This window comes from Embiotoca jacksoni, unplaced genomic scaffold (genome assembly GCF_022577435.1).
Source record: "Embiotoca jacksoni isolate LCO1_2020_lvr unplaced genomic scaffold, fEmbJac1.0.p SCAF_100, whole genome shotgun sequence".
Taxonomy (NCBI): Eukaryota; Metazoa; Chordata; class Actinopteri; family Embiotocidae; genus Embiotoca; species Embiotoca jacksoni.
The window spans coordinates 82,164-105,059 of record NW_027185231.1 but is presented as its reverse complement, the minus strand read 5'-3'; the positions used below and the strand labels follow the sequence as shown (position 1 = coordinate 105,059).

Here is a 22,896-nt window from a genome sequence, read left to right as displayed (position 1 = left end):
GTGGTTTCAGGTTTCAGGTTTCAGGAGGTTTCAGGTTGTTTCAGGTTTCAGGAGGTTTCAGGAGGTTTCAGGAGATTTCAGGTTTCAGGTTTCGGGAGGTTTCAGGTTGTTTCAGGTTTCAGGTTGTTTCAGGAGTTTTCATGAGGTTTCAGGAGGTTTCGGGAGGTTTCAGGTTTCAGGTGGTTTCAGGAGTTTTCACAAGGTTTCAGGAGGTTTCAGGTTGTTTCAGGTTGTTTCAGGTTTCAGGAGGTTTCAGGAGTTTTCATGAGGTTTCAGGTGGTTTCAGGTTTCAGGTTTCAGGAGGTTTCAGGAGGTTTCAGGAGATTTCAGGTTTCAGGTTTCAGGAGGTTTCAGGAGGTTTCAGGTTTCAGGTGGTTTCAGGTTTCAGGAGGTTTCAGGTTGTTTCAGGTTTCAGGAGGTTTCAGGTTTCAGGAGGTTTCAGGTGTTCAGTTTCAGGTTTCAGGAGGTTTCAGGAGGTTTCAGGTTGTTTCAGGTTGTTTCAGGTTTCAGGAGGTTTCAGGAGGTTTCAGGTTGTTTCAGGTTTCAGGAGGTTTCAGGTTGTTTCAGGTTTCAGGTTTCAGGAGGTTTCAGGAGGTTTCAGGTTGTTTCAGGTTGTTTCAGGTTTCAGGAGGTTTCAGGAGGTTTCAGGTTGTTTCAGGTTTCAGGAGGTTTCAGGAGATTTTAGGAGGTTTCAGGTTTCAGGTTTCAGGAGGTTTCAGAAGGTTTCAGGTTGTTTCAGGTTGTTTCAGGTTTCAGGAGGTTTCAGGTTGTTTCAGGTTGTTTCAGGAGGTTTCAGGTTTTGGGAGGTTTCAGGTCTTCACCACAACATGGCTGCACCTGCCTTCATCATCCAATGAGAACAGAGAGCAGACAGGAAACTGCATCTTCAACTTCACCCTTCAAAATATAATGTCACTGAGACATTAGAAATTTTTTTTGCTATCAAATTACAGGAAATAAGAAAATGTTTAAATTAACAAAATTATGAACAACAAACTGTATTCAGTTTATTATTTATTAATCTCAAACAAACAAACATTTATTTTAATGCAACATGCAGGTTCTGATGGGAATTTTTTATTTCATTTGTAAATTAATTAATTATTATTATTAATATTACATTTAGAACACGTGGACATATAATATTTTGCTATTATTATTTAGGATTAGGTTCTTTGTACTTTTCAAACAAATTTCACAATAAAATGAATTTGTTACTTTAATTATTATAAAATAAAAAATAAATGATTGTGATTATTTCAAAAAGTAATTTGATTATTTTCAGTATTAATGTTTTTATTTATTTTATCCTGATTGTTGGTGAATTTATTTTCTACTTCTGCTGATGATGATTATATTACCATTTATATTCATGTTTTCTTTTAATATTCATGACAATGATTCCTTATTGACTCAAATGGATTTAATTTTGAAGGAAACAGTCTAAGCGGAAGCAGTATGTTCTCTCTCAATACTTTTATTGTGAAAGGAGGCGGAAGCTGCGGCAGCTGTTATTCGGTGTGACCTGCCGTCACCGTTCAGACCGGAGTTTCTCCTCCCTGACCAACACACGGAGCGCGAGCCGCTCCGGACTTCACAGGTTCCTTTACCGGAACAGAAAACTGCAGAGACCTCCGAGATCCGGACCCAGAGGAACCCGACCGGACGGGATCAGAGGTGAGACTTTCAATCTGTATTCTCCTGAATCTGAACACGATGCAGGTCTCAGGGTCCTGCAAGAAGCAGGTCGTCCTGGGAGTCCTCATACGGTCCAGGGACAGAGGGACAGGTAAAGGTTCAACCAGGATTCGAACCAGCGACCTCTGTGTGTGTGTGTGTGTGTGTCTGTCTGTGTGTGTGTGTGTGTGTCTGTCTGTCTGTGTGTGTGTGTGTGTGTGTGTGTCTGTGTGTGTCTGTCTGTCTGTCTGTGTGTGTGTGTGTGTGTGTGTGTGTCTGTGTGTGTGTGTGTGTGTGTCTTCCTCTCCTCTCTGTGATGTAATTTCCTGTCTGTTTACATCAGGTTCCTGCCTCGTTGTCATGACCAGTGGCAGCTGTCACACAGCAACACAGCAGGACTGTGGCCCCGCCCACTTAGTTTATTTATAAACAACTTAAGAGGAGTAAAAAGTTTGTGTTGACAAAAACAGGAAGTGGAAGGAATAACAACAGCAGAAGAAGTTGAGTCCTCCAGCAGGAGGTCCCTGAACGCACTGCGTGGGTCCCTGAACTCACCGCGGTGGAGGACAGTCTGTCCCAGAGTTCCCAGTGAGCGTCGGTGTTTGGATCCAGTCAGAACAGAACAATCAGCCTTCTGTTGGTCACAATACAACTCACTGTGACATCCCCCCCACCCCCCGTCCCTCTGACCCCCCCTCCCCACCTATGGGATTCGTCCTCCTGCAGCTCCAGGACTTGAGTGCTGCTTGTAAAGTAGAACGTTGGATAGTGGAACGTTGTAAAGTCGAACGTTGTAAAGTAGAACCTTTGGCGTTCCGACGTTTTGGGGTTAAAGCGACACATCTGTCTCAAACTCCCTTTGTTTCAGTTAACCAGGAACTGTCTGGAGTGGGAGGGGCCTTTCAAGGTAAAGGCAGGTGATGCCACCTGGAGGGCGTGGCCAGAGAGCAGTTTCAGACAGTTTGTTTATGTTCTGAGGAGTCCGTCCTGGTTCTGTGTGCAGATTGTGGACCTTCTGCTCAGAGGTCATGTGAAGGAGGAAGTGACCTCAGAAGGAATGTGGGCGGCGGCCTCAGGGAGTGTGGCAGGAAAGGGTGTGTTGTGTGTTTGGGGAGAGGGGGGCGGAGCCTAAATGAGGACACTGTTCTCTGTCTGTTTGAATTGGTGTCCCTGAACTCATCGGACCAGGACGCATCCGGTCACAGTCGGTCCGGTCCAGTGCAGGACAAAGTTTGTCCTATGTGTCTCTGAATGTCTCTGAGTGTCTCTGAGTGTCTCTGAATATCTCTTTGTGTCTCTGAGTGTCTCTGAATGTCTCTGAATATCTCTTTGTGTCTCTGAATATCTCTGTGTCTCTGAGAATCTCTGAATATCTCCGTGTCTCTGAGTGTTTCTTTGTGTCTCTGAATGTCTCTGAGTGTCTCTGAATGTCTCTGAATATCTCGCTGTGTCTCTGAATGTCTCTGAGTGTCTCTGAATATATCTGTTTCGATGAGTGTCTCTGAATGTCTCTGAGTGTCTCTGAATATCTCTGTGTCTCTGAGTATCTCTGAATATCTCTTTGTGTCTCTGAATATCTCTGAATATCTGTCTCTGAGTGTCTCTTTGTGTCTCTTTGTGTTTCTGAGTGTCTCTGAATATCTCTGTGTCTCTGAGTTTCTCTTTATGTCTCTGAGTGTTTCTGAATGTCTCTGAATATCTCTGTGTCTGTGATTTGTCTCTGAGTGTCTCTTTGTGTCTCTGAATGTCTCAGAGTGTCTCTGAGTGTCTCTGAATATCTCTTTGTGTCTATGATTGTCTCTGAATATCTCTTTGTGTCTCTGAATGTCTCGTGTCTCTGAATGTCTCTGAGTGTCTCTGAATATCTATTTGTGTCTCTGAGTGTCTCTTTGTGTCTCTGAATATATATCTCTTTGAGTCTCTGAGTGTCTCTGAATATCTCTGAATGTCTCTTTGTGTCTCTGAGTGTCTCTGAATATCTCTTTGTGTCTATGAGTGTCTCTGAATATCTCTGTGTCTGTGAGTGTCTCTGAGTCTCTCTTTGTGTCTTTGAGTGTCTCTTTGTGTCTGTGACAAGGTCTCTGAATGTCTCTCTGTGTCTCTGAATGTCTCTTTGTGCAGCAGTTTGAAGGACAGCTGTTACAAATAAGAGGGGGGGGGGGTTACAGAGGTTGTATTTGGATTTAGTGGACTTTGTGGATCTGCTGGACCTGGTGGATCTGGTGGACTTGATGGATCTGGTGGATCAGGTGGACCTGGTGGACCCTGGTGGATCTGGTGGACCCTGGTGGATCTGGGTGACCTGGTGGATCTGGTGGACCTGGTGGACCTGATGGATCTGGTGTCTATGGTGGACATGGTGGATCTGGTGGACCTGGTGGATCTGGTGGACCTGGTGGATCTGGTGGACCTGATGGATCTGGCGGACCTGGTGGACCTGGTGGATCTGGTGGACCTGGTGGACCTGATGGATCTGGTGTCCATGGTGGACATGGTGGATCTGGTGGATCTGGTGGACCGGGTGGATCTGGCGGACCTGGTGGACCTGGTGGATCTGGCGGACCTGGTGAACCTGGTGGATCTGATGGACCTGGGGGACCTAGTGGATCTGGTGGACCTGATGGATCTGGTGTCTATGGTGGACATGGTGGATCTGGTGGATCAGGTGGACCTGGTGGACCCTGGTGGATCTGGTGGACCCTGGTGGATCTGGGTGACCTGGTGGATCTGGTGGACCTGGTGGACCTGATGGATCTGGTGTCTATGGTGGACATGGTGGATCTGGTGGACCTGGTGGATCTGGTGGACCTGATGGATCTGGCGGACCTGGTGGACCTGGTGGATCTGGTGGACCTGGTGGACCTGATGGATCTGGTGTCCATGGTGGACATGGTGGATCTGGTGGATCTGGTGGACCGGGTGGATCTGGCGGACCTGGTGGACCTGGTGGATCTGGCGGACCTGGTGAACCTGGTGGATCTGATGGACCTGGGGGAACTAGTGGATCTGGTGGACCTGATGGATCTGGTGTCTATGGTGGACATGGTGGATCTGGTGGATCTGGTGGACCTGGTGGATCTGGTGGACCTGATGGATCTGGCGGACCTGGTGGACCTGGTGGACCTGGTGGACCTGATGGATCTGGTGTCCATGGTGGACATGGTGGATCTGATGGACCTGGGGGACCTAGTGGATCTGGTGGACCTGATGGATCTGGTGTCTATGGTGGACATGGTGGATCTGGTGGACCTGGTGGATCTGGTGGACCTGGTGGACCTGATGGATCTGGTGTCCATGGTGGACATGGTGGATCTGGTGGATCTGGTGGACCGGGTGGATCTGGCGGACCTGGTGGACCTGGTGGATCTGGCGGACCTGGTGAACCTGGTGGATCTGATGGACCTGGGGGACCTAGTGGATCTGGTGGACCTGATGGATCTGGTGTCTCTGGTGGACCTGATGGATCTGGTGTCTATGGTGGATCTGATGGACCTGGTGGACCTTGTGGATCTGATGGACCTGGTGGACCTGGTGGATCTGGTGGACCTGGTGGAACTGGTGGATCTGGTGGACCTGGTGGATCTGGTGGATCTGATGGACCTGGTGGATCTGATGGATCCGGTGGACCTGATCTCAGAACAGAATCTGTTTTCATGTGAAACTCTGAAGAAAGAAAAAGGTCGATAGAAGGAAGCTGCTGTGACTCACTTCCGGCGGACCGCTGTGTGTTTTAGTCTGTTTCAGTGTGTTTTTTTTAGTGTGTGTGTGTGTGTGTTTCAATGTGTGTTTCAGTGTGTGTGTGTGTGTGTCAGTGATGTCAAGGCAGAGTTCCTATTGTCTTTTGTCTCTGTCTCCTGTAGATGGACAGACGTGTGTCCCTGTAGGTCAGTGATGGACGTCCTGTTCACTGCAGGTGGAGACGGATCCCGACTCCATGTTGGTCGTCATGGCAGCGCTGGATGGAAGCACGCCGGTTGAGACACTTCTGGCAGCGATCCATCTGGACAGGTGAGGACAGAGACCAGGACACTACAGTTACTTTAGGATTCACATTGTGTTACAGTGTGTAGTTAAGTGTATGTTCGAATGTGTACAACAACAAACCAACCAATCAGAGTATCTTTACCGTCTCAATGTCGTCCTGTCACCTGGAGACATGGTGATGTCCTCAGTGTGTCTCCGTTTGTCTCAGTGTGTCTCTGTTGTCCTCCAGGTACGTGGACACCTTCCGTGCAGCCGGTCTCCTGTTGGCTCGAGACGTCTCCCAGCTGGACCTCGACGCTCTGGTCAGTCTAGGAATCAACGCCACCGGACACAGGAAGAGGATTCTCCGATTGGTCGGTTACATCCAGAGGACAGAAGGCCAAAGAGCCAACCAGAAGCCTGACGTCCCACGTGACCGCTGTCAGTCAGTGACGGTTGTCGGTCCACCGGGACCCGTTGGCTTTGAGGTGTTCAGGAACAGTTCGGCTCCGAACCTCGTCGCCATGCTCGCCGACAGCGACGGCAGCGGGACGATGAAGCCGGTCCCCAAACCCAGAACCGTCCACTTTTGTCCAGCACCCGACCCCGCTCCGCCCCCTCCCAGGAGGCTGTCCCAGGAGTCCATCTGCTTCACTGTGCTGGAGGGTCTGACCTCGGCGACCGTGCCCACAACGGACCACAGTTTGACCTCTGACATCAACGACAAGTTGGCCAGCCGGAGATGGAGCCAGGCGAGGAGGACGCGGCCCAGTCGCAGTTTGTCTCTGTCCGACGCCACCGGGTTGGTCCCTCCGGTTCCCCCGAGGATGAACCGGTCCACCCCTCCCTCCATGTGTCAGAGGTTGCCACCCTCCTCGTCCTCGTCTTCTTCACCTGTGGGCGCAGATTCGACTTCCTGTTTGACTTCCTGTCCCCGAGGTCTTGACAGCAGGAGGTCCTCCGGGTCTCGAGCGGGGGGGCTGCAGATGGTCTCTAATGAGATCTACTGGGGTTCTACAGCATTTGGTGGAGGGAGGAACTACTGCAGCCAGCAGCTGGTCCCTCCCACTCCACCCAGACACACTGCACACAGGAACCGTGAGAGGAACAGGTGGGTCCATATAACCAGAACCAGAACCAGCGACCTGCCCCTCCAGGTCTCCCTCTCACCTTTGACCCCGGGCTCAGAGCTGGTCTTTGGTGTCTGGTGGTTTCATGTGACGTGTTGAGCTGTCGTCTGTCCTGGACCTGGATGTGTGTCAGAGCTGGTTCCGTGGTGGTCCAGGACCGGACCGCAGTGGTCCAGGTACTAATGACTGGTTGATGTGTGTTTCAGTGGCAGCATGTTGAGTAACAACTCTTCAGGATCCGTTAGAGGTGAGTTCAGACCACTTCTGAAAAGAAACAGGAAACAGAACAAGTTTGGGTCCGAGACAATGAGGACCGTGTCTTTAAAGACAGGTTGTCCTCTCTCCACAGACGACCCGGAGGACATCAGCCCGTACTGTGAGACCGTCTTCCAGACCAGAGGACATCCCGGCGGTGAGGTGAGACAGAACCACCCCACGTCTCTGAAAGAGACGGTTCTGGAAGGTCTAAAAGAGACGGTTCTAGACGTTCTCAGATCTGTGTTCTGTTCTGCAGAGTGAAAGAAGCGGACGAGAGACGAGGAGGGACGAGGACAGACACGCAGAGGATCATGGGTAAGAGCTGCTCCGCATGTTTCAAAGAACAGAACCAGAACCTCAGCCGGACGGAGCCGGTGGGGAAGCAGAACCAGATCCACGGGTCTCCGGACTTAGAACGAATTATACAACTGGATCATCAGTTTTAACTGGTACAGCTTCGGTCGCTACAGAATAATTCTGCTTCATAGTGTGAGCTGCATGTTTTATTTAATTATGGTAGAAGATCCAGTTTTAGATCCGAACTGTGGTTCTGTTTATGGACTGATACAGTTTTAGATCCGGTCTGACGATCGACTCGGTGCTGACTGAGCAGGACGGTAGTGGACCGATGACCTGCAGTTTGTTCCTCCTGGTGAGTTTGTTGTCTGTGGGAGGTGCTGCCCCCTCCTGGTGGAGTAACAGCCTGCAGCCGAGGCCACAATCAGTTTATAAAATCCATCAGTCAGAAAATAAAAGAAGAATGAGAAGCCTTCAGCATGGGTACGACTGGGTTTCATCTGGATCTTCAACGGGTTCTGGATGTGGTTCTGGATTCTCTGTCTGCTCAGCTGTGTTGATAAAGGTTGTGTTTGTTTCAGGTTTCACAAGTCGTCCTGGACGAAGCGTCTGTCTCAGGTGCTTCACTCCGGAGACTCTCAGGGTTACAGCACCGTCGGAGAAGCTCCGCTCCCCCTCAGCAGCCTCTCCCTGCCCCCCCACATCTTCCCCCCTGAGGCCGACGAGGACCTGACCATCTCCCCTTACGCCAGCTACGCCTCCCTGACCGAGAGAGCCCCGCCCATCATCAGTAGCTGGCTGGACAAGCTGTCGCCACAGGGGTGCGTTTGATTTATACAGCCGGTTAGACCTGGGGTGCGTTTCATTAATACACCTTGTTAGACCTGAACGTGACAGAGTTTTTAACCCTCAGTTTTGCCTCACTGGTTTTTCTGTCTCTGTGTTTGTCAGGGGTCGGAGGTCAGCGCAGGCTGGTCTGCTACGTCTCCTCCTCTCTGCTCCTCCCTGTGTCTCCTCACTCATAAGGAACTGCTTCTGCCTCGTTTCCTTCCTCTCCTCCTCCTCCTCTTCTTCCCCCTGCTCCTCCTCTTCCTCCATTCGGTGTGTTTTTGCTTCCTTCCTCTTCAGCTGCTCCTCAAAACATTTTCTCTCTCTCAGACTGACGTGTTTTATCTCATGTCATGAAGCATACATGACATAAACGAGCTGTCTTCGACCAATCCCGTGTTTCGGCTATAATAAAAGTTGTCATGTGACTGTTTCTTTTTTTTAGGAACTACGTTTTTCAGAAGCGATACGTGAAGTTTGACGGCAAAAACCTGATGTACTTTGGCAGTGAGAAGGTACGCAGATCATCACCTGATAACCAGGTGACCCTAGACAAAGTGTTTGTAGCCCTGTGTTCAGGCTGTCAGGTTTCACTTCCTTCAGGTGTTCCGCTCCTGAAAGTAAAGCACAGACCAGGTGTTCATTGTGATTCTCACCTGTCGTGTCTTCCAGGATGTCTACCCTAAAGGAGTGATCCCATTGGCTGCCATCCAGATGGCCCGCCCAGCCAAAGACAATAAATTTGAAATTGTGACGAGTCACAGGATCTTTGTGTTCAGGACTGATAATGAAGGTCACACACACACACACACACACACACACACACACACACTTTACCAGCCTTTGTGTGGTGGCTTCTTTTATTTCTGTGGGGTGGGACAGGAAGTGCATGCAGTTTCCTGAAGGTGGCGCTGTGATCAAATGAGAAAGGATGTCAGGACGTTTCAGGACAGACTAGCTGATGATGATGATGTAAATAAATTAGACTCATGCAGACGGTAAAAAGTTGATAATAAACTCTGATTGACAGCTGTCACTGCAGTGAAAATAAAATAACTGAAATAAACAGACAACAGTAGTTACTGCTGTTACTGTGGTGATATGATTGTCTGCTGTTGCCGTGGCGATGATGTGATTGTTTGCTGTTGCCTTGGCGACGGGGTGACCGTGTGTTTCCCGTGTCAGTGCTGCGACGGCGCTGGATGTCCACGCTACAGGAACATGTCAGAGATCAGCTGGTCTTCGGCCGGCGGCGCTTTGGTCCCGGATCTCACTGTCAGAAACACGGAGCCCTTGAACTGAAAGGAACCAAGTCCAAAGTCCACGCCGCCATCAACACGGACCAGATCTGGATCTACAAGAGTGAACAGGTGAGACGGCCACAGGTGAGCACAGTTCAGGTCAAACACATGCAGACAGGAAATGTTCAAATTAAACAGAATGTAACAGTAAAATCCAGAGGTGTCCATATTAGGACGAGCTGGGGAGGAGCCAGGGGTGGAGCTGACATGATGCCCTGTCTACCTGCAACAGAAACCTGATTGCACTCCAGGCCTGTCAATCAACCAGCACCTGCCCCCAAACATATCATTGTTAGTCCTATTATGTAATGAATGATGAATTATTTCCAGAAGGGAACACTGATCAGAAGGAGGAAGTTTATCTAACATTACATTACATTACATTTCATTTATCTGACTCTTTTATCTAAAGCGACTTACAATAAGTTCATTTCAACCATGAAGGTTCAAACCAGAACAACAGGAATCAAGAAAATATAATTTCTTCCAGAAAGCCAAACTACAAAGTTCTATCAGTAAGTTCCGTTTTAAGATACTAAAGTTCTACTTTTCAAGATAAAGTCTGAAGAGGTGTGTTTTTAGTTGGGGTTGAAGATGTTCAGAGTTTCTGGTGTCCTGATGTCGGTGGGGAGCTCATTCTACCATTTAGGAGCCAGGACAGCAAACAGTCGTGGTTTTGTAGAGTGTTTAGCTCACTGAGGAGCAACAAGCTGATTGGTAGCAGCAGAGCGGAGGGAGGGGCTGGGATGTAGGGTTGGACCATGTCCTGGATGTAGAGGAGCGGAGTAGTGTGAGTGAATCTAGGAGGTTAAAGTCAAGCTGCTGCATTCTGGATGAGCTGCAGAGGTCGGATGGTACTAACAGGTAGACCTGCCAGGAGGGAGTTACAGTAGTCCAGACGTGAGATGACCAGAACCTGGCCCAGAACGTGGAGAGTTGGTGTACAGAGAGAAGAGGAGGGGACCCGGGATGGAGCCTTGAGGGACACCAGTAGTGAGAGGACAAGGTTCAGACACAGATCCTCTCCAAGTTACCCGGTAGGTGAGGTCGTTGAGGTAGGATGAGAACAGGGAGAGAGCAGAGCCTGAGACACCGAGGTCCTGAAGGAGGAAAGAAGGATCTGGTGGTTCACTGTGTCAAATGCAGCAGAAGGTCTAGAACAGACCTGGGCATTGTACGGCCCGCGGGCCACATCCGGCCCTTTGGCTGTCCCTGACTGGCCCGCATGAGTTCAATGGTAAATTAGGAATCAAACGTAAATAAATGTACATCAGGCATGTGTAATCCAGGTAAAGTTCAGTAGCCTAATTTACAGACATTCCCTAAACGTCTCACCACATGAGCTAGTGGTCTGAACGTCCTGGCGGTTGCACGTAGCAGAGCCCTTAGCCACGCCCCCTCCTCTCTGAACCACCACTCACCTACCGGAGACCCTGCAGCTAAAACAGGTGCAGGAAGCAGATCTGGAGCAAAGTACGGCATTTTGAGATTCCCAAGAGATATCGAGTGAATTTATCAGTTTTTCCAGTTTTACTTGCTGAGCTGCAGCAGAGCTGTGAAGGGAGAAGTTCTCACCGGGACCAACTCCGTCGGGCGTTTCTTCCCCATTAAGTTGCTACCTGAGGTTAACTTGTTAACTAAGTTGTGTCAGAGACTTGTGAGTAATTTACCTTAAGGAACATGGCAAAGTAAAAACCAGTCTTTAATTCAGTAAGTCAGTGATTATTAACCCTTTTTAAGACTTGAATCATTGGTTGTGTGCTTTGTGGGCTGGAGGTGTCATTGCTCTTATACTTATACTTATTCCGAACCCTTCTCTCACTGAATAAAAACAAATAACTGAAAAACACAAATGAGGTAATTACACTTCAAACAAAATATCAATAGCACTTACTACATTTTTGTATAAAGTTAATTTAATGCTGTTCTTTGAAATACTGCAAAAATATGCTCATTTTCAAAATCTTTTTTGTGAATGTTGATTGAATTGTGATATAATGTTGATGTTTTTAAAATGCTTGCACCACATTTTAATAGCCTAATTGTAACATCTACTACTACCAGTAGCAGCTAATAAAAAAACATACAATTTACTGCTTTTTATAAAGACATAAATAATATTGAGCAGAATGGAGTTCAGCCTATTGGGCCGGCCCTCTACAACAGTCCCAGTTTCTCATGAGGCCCCTTGGGAAAATTAATTGCTCACCTTTGGTCTAGAAGGATCAGGACAGAGGACAGAGAGGCTGCTCTAGCAGTGTGAAGCTGCTCAGAGACAGAAGGAGGACCGTCTCTGAGTGGTCTGTTGAAACCAGACTGGTGGTCAAGAAGGTTATTATGGTGGAGATATTGGGCAGCACGGTGGTGCAGTGGTTAGCACTGTCACCTCACAGCAAAAAAGGTTCCGGGTTCGAATCCAGTCCTGGGCCTTTCTGTGCGGAGTTTGCATGTTCTCCCTGTGCTTGCGTGGGTTCTCTCCGGGTTCTCCGGCTTCCTCCCATCATCCAAAAACATGCACCTCAGGTCAGGTTACCTGGCGCCGCCCTAGTGGCAGCCTGTTGCAGCAGCTCCCCCCTGAGAGCCCCCCTGCTGTAGCAAAGAAATTTCCCCTCGGGGATTAATAAAGTGTATAAAAAAAAAAATAGGAGGAGAGTTGGTTGAAGATAGCTCGCTCCAGAGTTTTGGAAAGAAAGGGAAGAAGAGAGACGGTCTGTAGTTGTTTACTTCAGACGGGTTGAGGGGGGGTTTCTTCAGGAGAGGGTTCACTCTTCTTCAGAGAGTTCAGGAAACAGACCGTTGACAGAGAAGTGGTGATGAGATGGAGAGAAAAGGAAGAAGGTCTGGAGCAATAGACTGGAGAATGTGAGATGGGATGGGATGGGGGGGGGGTGGAGGTTACCAAGGTAACAACTTGATTGGGAGACAGGGGGGTGAAAGAGGAAAGTGAAGGGGATGAAGATGAAGATGATGGACATGTAGTTATAGAAGATGGATTATAAAATGAGCGTATGTCATCTATCTTTTTAGTAAAGTAGTTGACAAAGTGGCTTGATGGAGGGAGGAGGGGGGAGGGGGCTCAAGGAGGGTGGAGAAAATGGAGAAGATGGAGAATAGCTTTTTGGGATTGGAAAATGAGGATGTAATTCTGGTTTGGTAGAAAGAGCTTTTGGCTGCAGAGAAAGAGAAGAGAAGAGAAGAGAAGAGAAGAGAAGAGAAGAGAAGAGAAGAGAAGAGAAGAGAAGAGAAGAGAAGAGAAGAGAAGAGAAGAGAAGAGAGGAGGAGGAGAGGAGAGATTGATAAGTGAGCAGGTCATCAGGGTGGTTAGATTTTCTACATTTCCTTTCTGATGCTCTCATAGTGGCTCTCTGGGAGCACTGAGAGGAGGAGCACAGAGAGGAGGAGCACAGAGAGGAGGAGAACAGAGACAATCAAGAGAGGAAGACAGAGTAGAAAGGAGAGTGTCTGTGGCTGAGTTAGGATGCATGAGGGAGAAAGAGTCATTTGAAGGGAGGGCAGATAAAACAGAGGAGGGAGAGAGCAGAGAGCGAGGGAGAGAGGAAGGAGAGAGGGAGAGAGGAGGCCAGAGAGGAGGGACAGAGGACGAAGAGAGGAGGCCAGAGAGGAGGGAGAGAGGAGGGAAAGGAGGGCGAGAGGAGGAGGGAGAGAGGAAGGAGAGAGGAGGAGGGAAAGAGGAAGGAGAGAGGGACAGAGGAGGAAGAGAGGAGGGACAGAGGAGGAAGAGAGGAGGCCAGAGGGAAGGGAGAGGAGGGAGAGAGGAGGGAGAGGAGGGCGAGAGGAGGAGGGAGAGAGAGGGAGAGAGGAAGGAGAGAGGAGGCCAGAGAGGAGGAAGAGAGGAGCCAGAGAGGAGGGAGAGAGGAGGGAGAGGAGGGCGAGAGGAGGAGGGAGAGAGGAAGGAGAGAGTAGGCCAGAGAGGAGGGAGAGAGGAGGAGGGAGAGAGAGAGGAGGGAGAGAGGGAGAGAGGAAGGAGAGAGGAGGGAGAGAGGAGGGAGAGACGAAGGAGAGAGGAGGCCAGAGAGGAGGGACAGAGGAGGAAGAGAGGAGGCCAGAGAGGAGGGCGAGAGGAGGGAGAGGAGGGCTAGAGGAGGAGGGAGAGAGGAGGGAGAGAGGAAGGAGAGAGGGAGAGAGGAAGGAGAGAGGAGGCCAGAGAGGAGGAGGGAGAGAGAGAGGAGGGAGAGAGGGAGAGAGGAAAGAGAGAGGGAGAGAGGAAGGAGAGAGGAGGAGGGAAAGGAGGGAGAGGAGGGAGTGAATGTTGTGACTGACAGGTCCAGAGTCTGTTGATGTGGTCAGGTTGTCAGTTTGAGAGAGTCAGAGATAAAGAAGTGGTCGGAGACATGAAGTGGAGTTACAGTGAGGTTAGATGTGGAGCAGTTTCTGGTGAAATATAGTCCAGGTGGTTCCAACCTTTGTGAGGAGGAGGAGAAGGACTGAGGGAGACAGCAAAGGAAGACAGGAAGAGCACAAGGTCAGATGACTTCTAACGACACCATGATGGAAACATTTACTGACTTTTTATTGGGAGTCTATGGAGACAGCCCCTAGTGGTCCTCAGTGGTACTACAGATGGAGACTATGGAGACAGCCCCTAGTGGTCCTCAGTGGTATTACAGATGGAGACTATGGAGACAGCCCCTAGTGGTCCTCAGTGGTACTACAGATGGAGACTATGGAGACAGCCCCTAGTGGTCCTCAGTGGTATTACAGATGGAGACTATGGAGACAGCCCCTAGTGGTTTTTATCCTTTGATCAGACTGTCAGGATTCAAATGTTGATCTTCTGATTGTCGACTGGTTCTGGAGTCCTAATGGATCCTGAAGCTTCAGACTGAATCATGAATGTCTCTGTTTGCAGTGTTTTCGTATCGGAATCGGCATCACGGTGATCGAAGCTCGAGGAGCGACAATCCGAGAGGGAAAACACAAGAGCTTCGAGCTCATCACTCCGTACAAAACCTTCAGGTGGGTCCAAGTCAGGAACTGAATCCCACATTGACAGATGTTTCAGTCATTTCTTCCTGTTCAGTGAAATAAAAACTGAGCATTCCGTCAGTTCTGCTGCACATTTCAACATTCGGACTGAACCATCACACTCAGCTCTTTGGTTTCCTGTTCAGTGCAGACATCTCTTCTTAAATGTGAAACTAGCACAACTAACAAACACAATGTGTCCTAAAAATGCTGTTGGTGTGGTGACTGTCCAACAAGTCTCACGGCCGATCTTTGCTCCGCCTCCTCAGCTTTACGGCGGAGTCGGACCGGGAGAAACGGGACTGGATGGAGGCGCTGCAGGAGTCAATCGCAGAGACGCTGTCAGACTACGAGGTGGCCGAGAAGATCTGGTCCAACCGATCCAACCGGACGTGTGCCGACTGCAAGGCCCTGAACCCGGACTGGGCCTCCATCAACCTGTGTGTGGTCATCTGCAAGAACTGCGCAGGTAGGACCTTCAGGTGTTCTGATGAGAGTGGATAGGATCAGAAATGTCTTTTATTGGACTGATTCATCTTTCTGTAAACTGGATTTGACTTTTCAAATTGATAACTGTGATAACTCACGCAACAACCAAAACACAGCCACATGATGTACCCAGACCTAACCACATATTAACCGCATATTAACTGCATATTAACCACATATTAACTGCATATTAACCGCATATTAACTGCATATTAACCGCATATTAACTGCATATAACCACATATTAACTACATATTAACCGCATATTAACTGCATATTAACCACATATTAACCGCATATTAACTGCATATTAACTGCATATTAACTACATATTAACCGCATATTAACTGCATATTAGCCGCATATTAACTGCATATTAACTGCATATTAACCACATATCAACTGCATATTAACCACATATTAACCGCATATTAACCGCATATTAACCACATATTAACTGCATATTAACCACATATTAACCGCATATTAACGGCACATTAACTGCATATTAACCACATAGTAATCACAAACTAACCACATAATATATGAAAATATGAAACAGCTGCTGCTCAGACGCAGGTCTCACCTAAATACCTGTGGAGACACGAATCACTGCAGGTGAAACTCACTGACGGGATTATGTGTGTGTTTGTGTGTTGCATGTGTGTGTCTGTGTGTGTAGGCCAGCACAGAGGTCTGGGGACGATGGTGTCTAAAGTCCAGAGTCTGAAGTTGGACACCAGCGTTTGGAGCAACGAGATCGTCCAGGTGAGAATCAGTCTGCCTCTGGTGGACTCTGGTGGACTCTGTGGTGTCTGGTGGTCTCTGTGGTCTCTGGTGGACTCTGGTGGACTCTGTGGTCTCTGGTGGACTCTCTGGTGTCTGATGGTCTCTGTGGTCTCTGGTGGACTCTGGTGGACTCTTTGGTCTCTGGTGTACTATGGTAGACTCTGGTGGACTCTGGTGGACTCTGTGGTCTCTGGTGGATTCCCAGCGCTGCTCAGTCCCCTCTGTGCATCTGCTTCCTGTCGATTGGTGTGTGTTTTGTGTCTCAGCTCTTCATCATGCTGGGGAACGACCGGGCCAACGAGTTCTGGGCGGCCCGTCTGTCTGTGTCCGAGGAGCTGGACTGCGACGCCTCGCCGGAGCAGAGGAGGGACTTCATCACCCAGAAGTACAGAGTGGGCCGGTACCGCCTGCCCCACCCAGCTATCAGCACCCAGGAGGAGCTGCTCAAGGTGACGGAGGCAGTTTGTAATGTGGAAACGAACAAGTGATTTCTACTTTTCTACTAACCGACTACTCTGATCAGAACCGTTAAACACGCGACGTGTAGACGTCTGTCCAAGCCGTGTTTTGTGTCTGAATGTTTCGTGTTTGGCTTCACATGTCTCTCTACATGTCCACATGTCTCTCTGTGTCCATAGGTCTTGTGTTCGGCGGTCTCTGAACAAACTCTCCTGAAAACTGTGACTCAGATTTTCTCGGAGGCGGAGTCAGCTCACCTTGCCAACAACTCCAACCAACGACATCATCACCTGCTGGATCATTGCTCCACGTCAGGTGTGTCCTCTACTGTCTTCTACTGTCGTTTAATATATAGTTGAAATATTAAAAGCTGACTGAGATGTTTGTCCATCAGACCCCAGCGTGTACGATGAGATCATGCAGCCTGTTCTTCACTCTGGTTACATCTACAAGTCTGGTTCTGTTCATAGAGGAACGCTGTCCAGGAAAACTAGAGAAGGTAGGGAGGGTTGCCACGGTAACAAACGTGAGGATCCTCTGGCTGGACTGTCTTCCTTGTAAAGTCTATGTCCTCTGAGGACGCTGACTCTGCTCCGGTGTCCTCAGACTTCCAGAAGTTCTGGTGCTCCGTGGACCGGTCTCTGCTGTTCTACGAGTCGGACCGGTCAGCGGATCGGTCGGCCGGTCCGGTCCTGCAGATCAGCGTGAAAGACATCGTGTGTTTGGGAGTCAGTCGACCCGACACCTCCAACAACGGCTTCATCGACAGGTGTTCACGCTGACCTCATGGTGATCCATCCTTTGTTGTTATGGAAACAGTGTGTGAGTCTGAAGCTGTGTCGGTTCTCAGGTTCCGTTACACCTTCGAGTTGTACCTGGCGTCAGAGAAACTCCACCTGTTTGGTTTGGAAACGGCCGACGCCCTTCAGAGCTGGACCAGAGCCATCGGGAAGGTGAGGAGGAGGAGGGGATGGAGACGGGAGGAGGGAGCAGCAGGAGGAGGAGGGGATGGACAACTAGGAGGAACAGGAGGAGGGGGAGGAGCAGGAGGACGGGATGGAGGAGGAGGGAGGAGCAGGAGGAACAGGGGATGGAGGAGCAGGAGGAAGAGGAGGGGATGCAGAAGGAGGGATGAGGGAGGAGCAGGAGGAGGGAGGAGCAGGAGGATAAAACCTTCCAACTTAACTGTAAAGTCTCGGTTTAACTTTAAAAGTTTAAATTAAGACGTTTCATTTCGTTTCTACTTTAAATCTCAAAACTGTTTCTGAAACAAACAAACGAGGAATTTCTGCTTTTAATTTGAAAAGTCTCAGCTGTCATGTGACCTTGAACCTCCGTGTTGTTCATCAGGCTGCAACGCCGCTCAGCTGTCACTGCCTGCTGACCCGGGAGTTTGAGCGGGTCGGGGTCCTGCAGTATCGAGCCATGTTGGACCCCAGGCAGTGGAAGGAGGCCTTCTTTGTCCTGCAGAAGTCCAACCTGTTCATCTGTCCACAGAATGACGGAGCAGCAGAGGACATCATCAACCTGAACCGGCTGCAGGAGCTGAGTCAGTGTCCTGGTCCCGGTCCCGGTCCAGGTTTATAGAGACACCTGTCTGACTGACTGTGATGATGTTTTGTGTTGAAGGTGTCACCACGGAGACAGAAAACCAGGAGAAGAGAGACGTCCTGGTCCTGGTGGAGAAGGGCAGGTGAGGACGGTGTCTCTGCTGGACAGCGTGTCCGTCCTGCTTCATGTTCCTGACGTCTCCTTGTCTCTGTTTTCATCAGGACTCTCCACCTGCAGGGCGTCGGACGGACAGATTTCTCTCTCTGGTTCTCGGACATCCGGCGAGCGGCTGGAGGAAATGGAAACAGTCTGAGGGAGCAACAGCTGAGTCGCAACGACATCCCGATTATCGTAGACAGCTGCATCGCCTTCATCACGCAGTACGGTGAGGAGGGCGAGGGGTCACATGTTACTGACATGTTATTGTCACGTTAAACTACCGTCACATGTTCCTGTCACATGTTCTCTGGTTGTGTGCAGGTCTGGGTCATGAGGGGATCTACCGTAAGAACGGGGCCAAATCCAGGATCAAGCTGCTGATGGAGGAGTTCCGGAAAGACGCTCGGAACGTCAAACTGCGGATCGGAGACCACTTCATTGAGGACGTGACCGACGTCCTGAAGAGGTTCTTCAGGGAGGTGGACGACCCCGTTTTCATGGCCGACCTCCACCCGCTGTGGCAGGACGCCGCCAGTGAGTCCATCCAGAGTCCAGTCAGGGTTCAGATCTCTGACCTCTGGTCTATTTTAGGTTCCTGCTGGTCCTGGTCCTGGACGTTATTTCCTGTAACTGAGTTCTGTGTTCATGTTCAGAAATCCCAGCGAAGCGTCAAAGGTTGGATCGTTACAAAGAAATCATCCGAAGTCTTCCTCGAGTGAACCGGACGACTCTGACTGCTCTCATCAGTCACCTGTACAGGTGAGCTGCTCCTCCTGTAACTCCTCCTTCCCCTCTTTTAACCCCTCCTCCTTCTGTAACTCCTCCTCCTGTAACCCCTCCTGCTGTAACTCCTCCCTCTCCCCTCCTCCCCCTCATGTAACTCCTCCCTCTCCTGCTGTAACTCCTCCTCCTCCAGGGTCCAGAAGTGTTGTGGTCTGAACCAGATGTGTACCAAGAACCTGTCCCTGCTGTTTGCTCCCAGTCTGTTCCAGACGGATGGGAAGGGTGAGCAGGAGGTGAAGGTGGTGGAGGACCTGATCGATAACTACCTGCACGTCTTCGATGTGAGTGACTCCGCTTCAAACTGACCTCTGCTGACCTGTGACCTGTGACCTCTGACCTGTCACGCTGTTTCAGATCGACGAGGAGCATCAGACTCAGATCGAGCTGGAGATCAGCCTGATCACCACCTGGAAGGACACGCAGGTATGCCCTGAAACTCCGTCCACACCCCTCTGTAGTGTTGATGGTGATCAGCTGTTGATCGGTAAATAACGGATTGATAACATTGCAGCTCTCTCAGGCTGGTGACATCATCATCGAGGTCTACCTGGAGATGAAGATCCCTGACTGCTGCATCACCCTCAAAGTACGTCTCACCGTCACTCAGCACCTGATGATGCCATAGTGAGTTTACAGGTGTGACCTCTGACCCCTGCAGGTGTCGCCCACCATGTGTGCTGAGGAGCTGACCAATCAGGTTCTGTACATGAGGAACGTCCCGGCCGGAGACAAACACATCTGGATGACGTTCGAGGCCATCGAGGACGGACAGCTGGGTGAGCAACACCTGTACACCTGTGTGTCTGCTACACCTGCCTCTCTCTTAGGTGTGGTCCCTGACAGGTGTGTTGTTGTTGCCGTCTTAGAGCGTCCGTTACACCCCAAAGAGAAAGTTCTGGAACAGGCCCTGCAGTGGTGTAAGATGGCTGACCCAAGCTCCGCCTACCTGGTGGTGAAGAAGGTTCCTAAAGGAGAAGGACTCACCATCCTCACCTGTAGGTCACATCACCTGGACGAGCTGCTTCACGGTGGTGAAGTGGTCACCTGTGGTGGAACACACTTTACCCTAACCTGTCTGTCTGTCTACCTGTCTGTCTGACTACCTGTCTCTCTGTCTGTCTACCTGTCTGTCTGTCTACCTGTCTGTCTGTCTACCTGTCTGTCTGTCTATCCGTTTGTCTATCTACCTGTCTGTCTGATTACCTGTCGATCTGACTACCTGTCTGTCTGTCTGTCTGTCTGACTACTTATCGCTCTCTCAGCCTATAAGAGTGACATCATGAAGGTGGGTCTGTTGCGGTGCCGTGAGGAACCTCCGAAACTCCTCCAGGGAACCCGGTTCCAGGAGAGAACGTTCCAGATCCGAGATCACAAACTGCTGCTGCTCAAAGACAAGAAGGTGAGATGGGAAACAAACAGTAGTTACTGGATGTAACTGCAGTTCTATGAGTACGTGTAACCGCCTCCGCACCCTGTGACAGATGTTTATACTCACGAACCAATCAGAAGACAGCCCATGTACTGCTACGATAAAGCCCAGAGACACTGGGACCAGGACCAGAACCAGGATCAGGACCAAGACCAAGACCAAGACCAGGACCTGATAGAACCAGAGAGAGCCCAATAGAACCAGTGAGAGCCAGATAGAACCAGAAAGATCCAGTGATGACCAGATAGAACCAGAGAACTAGATAGAAACTGATAGAACCAGAGAGAGCCCGATAGAACCAGTGAGAGCCAGATAGAACCAGAGAGAGCCCGATAGAACCAAATAGAACCAGAGAGAGGCAGATAGAACCAGTGAGATCTAGATAGAACTAGATAGAACCAGTGCGAACCAGAGAGAACTAGATAGAACCAATGAGAACCAGATAGAACCAGTGAGAACAAGATAGAACCAGTGACAATCAGAAAGAACCAGCGAGAGCTAGACAAAAACAGATAGAACCAGTCCTGACTGATTTCTGTCTCTTCAGAGCATCAAACCAGAGAAGGACTGGAGTCTGAAGTCAATGAAGATCTACATCGGCATCCGCAGGAAGCTCAAAGCTCCAACCAGGTAACACACACACACACACACGTACGCATATACATACACACATACACACAGACACACACACACACCCTGGAACTATGTCAGCGCGCTGGAAGTGATCGATCAGTTTAAATGTGTTGTTGTTGTTGTTGTTGTTGTTGTTGTCACTCAGCGCTGCCTGCATGCCGTTTGTCTCCCCCTGCAGGTGGGGGTTCACAGTAATGTCAGAGAAACACCAGCTGTAAGTATCCCAGACGTTTCCTGTCAAGTACCAACTTCCTGTTTCCTCCATCGTGCTGCAGGGCAAAGCTCTGATCATGTGTATTGATCTGCAGTGACTGAGATCATCAAACCAGTAATTGATTATTATATTAAATGTTATAAATCCTTTATTGAAGGTCTCTCACCTGTTGCTCACGAACCACCACCAGCTCATTACCTGTTTCTGGGGAGCTCGTTGAAGGTTCAAACAATATGCTGTTTCCCACAGAGACTTACCTGGACGCCTGCTCAGGTGTATTAAAGAGCTCTGAGGAGAAAAGGTTGAAGACTCCTGCTGTAGACTGTAAACAAAGATGGCCGACGTGTAACCACTTCCTCCTGTCTGAAACGTTGGCTGCCATCTAGTTGTGCTGACATCATCTACACTCCTCAGGTACCTGTGCTGCAGCTGTGAGGCGGAGCTCTGGGACTGGATTACCTGCTTCCTCAAGGCTCAGGTGAGCTGAGCTGTCGTCTGTTTACCTGCAGTCCGTTCAGGTGTTCTCTGACACCTGCTGCTACGTTTCTGACCCGCTTTAAGGAGTCTGTTTGTTACCAATAACATCTGCATTGATCCGGTTCTCTTCCAGAACGACGAGCCCGGTCCTGCGGTGCTGCGCCGCCACTCGTCCTCCGACATCTGCAAGCAGAAGTTTGGCACCATGCCGCTCGTCCCCATCAGAGGAGACGAGAGCAACAGCAGCCTGCTGTCGGCCAATCAGACGCTGGTCAGAGGCCACACATCAAACACGCTTCAGTTCACAGAGGCCACACGTCAAACACGCTTCAGTTCACAGAGGCCACACGTCAAACACGCTTCAGTTCACAGAGGCCACACGTCAAACACGCTTCAGTTCACAGAGGCCACACGTCAAACACGCTTCAGTTCACAGAGGCCACACGTCAAACACGCTTCAGTTCAGAGGCCACACGTCAAACACGCTTCAGTTCACAGAGACCACACGTCAAACACGCTTCAGTTCATGAGACTAACAGGTTGAAACCGGTTCTGTTTGTGTCTCCAGAGGAAGTTACACGACCGCAGGACCCTCTCCATGTACTTTGTGAGTATTTATGAACATGAGGTTCTGGTTCTGGTCCATGATAGTTTAACTTGTCAATCAAACCTGGATGGTCCGTTGGTTGGTTGGTTGACTGATTGATGAGTTGATTGAAGATGATGATGCGTTCTCTCTTCCAGCCCATGAAGGTCCAGCAGGATTCTTCGGAGGAGCGCTCCGACTCCCCGGACCTCCCGGAGCCGCTCTACGAGGAGGTGGGAGACTTCGGCCTGCAGGTCCTGAAGTCTCTGGAGACCAGCTTCCTGTCCAGCAGCGCAGCAGAGACCCAGGAAGTCCAAAATGACCCGCTCAGACTGGTTCCCCTGGAGGGACACATGGTGCTCCCAGAGGAGGTCCTGGGTTCTGGGGAGACTCTGGAGCACAGTAGCAACAGTGGAGGAGCAGGAGGAGGAGGTGATGAAGCAGACTGCAGCTCTCAGGAATCTAGCACCTCCCATCAGCCTGCAGTGAGGAGGAGGAGGAGGAGGAGGCAGCTGCTGCAGGGGGTCACACAGTCACAGGAGCTGCTCCTCCAGGAGCTGTCATCTGCCTTCATCAAGAAGACCGAGGAGGAGGAGCAGGAGGAGGAAGAGGAACAGGAGGAGGAGCAGGAGGAGGAGGAGGAGGAGCCGGAGCAAGAAGAAAGGCCATATGATGTGTGAGAAACAAAACTGAAGAACACGTTCTCCACAGAGGACGGTCCTGTCTACTTGGGGACATTTGGAGGGGAAGATGCGTTGTTTCCTGTAATCTCCTGACTTCCTGTCACAGTATTGATAAACTAATAAACGATCAATATCTTTATTCAAACTTTCTGTTTCATGATTCCTTCCTGAAGCTTCATGAACGCAGCAGAAACAAGATGTGGC

At 49.8% G+C, this 22,896-nt stretch overlaps 1 protein-coding gene across 3 annotated transcripts; it reads left to right on the top strand.

Moving 5' to 3' along the window:
• The first annotated feature begins 1,511 nt into the window (after positions 1 to 1,511).
• Positions 1,512 to 22,837, top strand: arap3 (ArfGAP with RhoGAP domain, ankyrin repeat and PH domain 3). 3 transcript variants are annotated; one of them, XM_069173329.1, is made up of 36 exons: positions 1,512 to 1,677; positions 5,538 to 5,685; positions 5,891 to 6,751; positions 6,977 to 7,017; positions 7,120 to 7,187; positions 7,285 to 7,343; positions 7,907 to 8,146; positions 8,277 to 8,426; positions 8,599 to 8,668; positions 8,826 to 8,946; positions 9,339 to 9,523; positions 14,325 to 14,431; positions 14,710 to 14,909; positions 15,612 to 15,697; positions 15,985 to 16,167; positions 16,357 to 16,492; positions 16,572 to 16,676; positions 16,784 to 16,946; positions 17,028 to 17,130; positions 17,528 to 17,726; positions 17,807 to 17,870; positions 17,950 to 18,113; positions 18,209 to 18,421; positions 18,541 to 18,646; positions 18,870 to 18,951; positions 19,025 to 19,093; positions 19,182 to 19,256; positions 19,329 to 19,446; positions 19,537 to 19,665; positions 19,933 to 20,069; positions 20,647 to 20,729; positions 20,911 to 20,946; positions 21,361 to 21,424; positions 21,557 to 21,694; positions 21,992 to 22,030; positions 22,168 to 22,837. In XM_069173329.1, exons 2-36 carry the CDS (start codon positions 5,612 to 5,614, stop codon positions 22,687 to 22,689), a joined length of 5,190 nt encoding a protein of 1,729 aa, XP_069029430.1. In that variant the 5' UTR covers positions 1,512 to 1,677; positions 5,538 to 5,611; the 3' UTR covers positions 22,690 to 22,837. The 3 variants fall into 3 exon arrangements, with proteins under 3 accessions (XP_069029430.1, XP_069029419.1, XP_069029438.1); XM_069173318.1 differs by having other exon boundaries at positions 1,513 to 1,677; positions 18,804 to 18,951; XM_069173337.1 differs by lacking the exon at positions 8,277 to 8,426 and having other exon boundaries at positions 1,514 to 1,677; positions 18,804 to 18,951.
• Positions 22,838 to 22,896: the final 59 nt, after the last annotated feature.

Coding starts and splice junctions, on each gene's coding strand:
- arap3 (XM_069173318.1), top strand. CDS start 5,612: ATGTTGGTCGTCATGGCAGCGCTGGATGGAAGCACGCCGGTTGAGACA. Junction 18,952..19,024: donor ACTACCTGCACGTCTTCGAT/GTGAGTGACTCC, acceptor ACGCTGTTTCAG/ATCGACGAGGAGCATCAGAC. Junction 19,447..19,536: donor CATCGAGGACGGACAGCTGG/GTGAGCAACACC, acceptor TTGCCGTCTTAG/AGCGTCCGTTACACCCCAAA.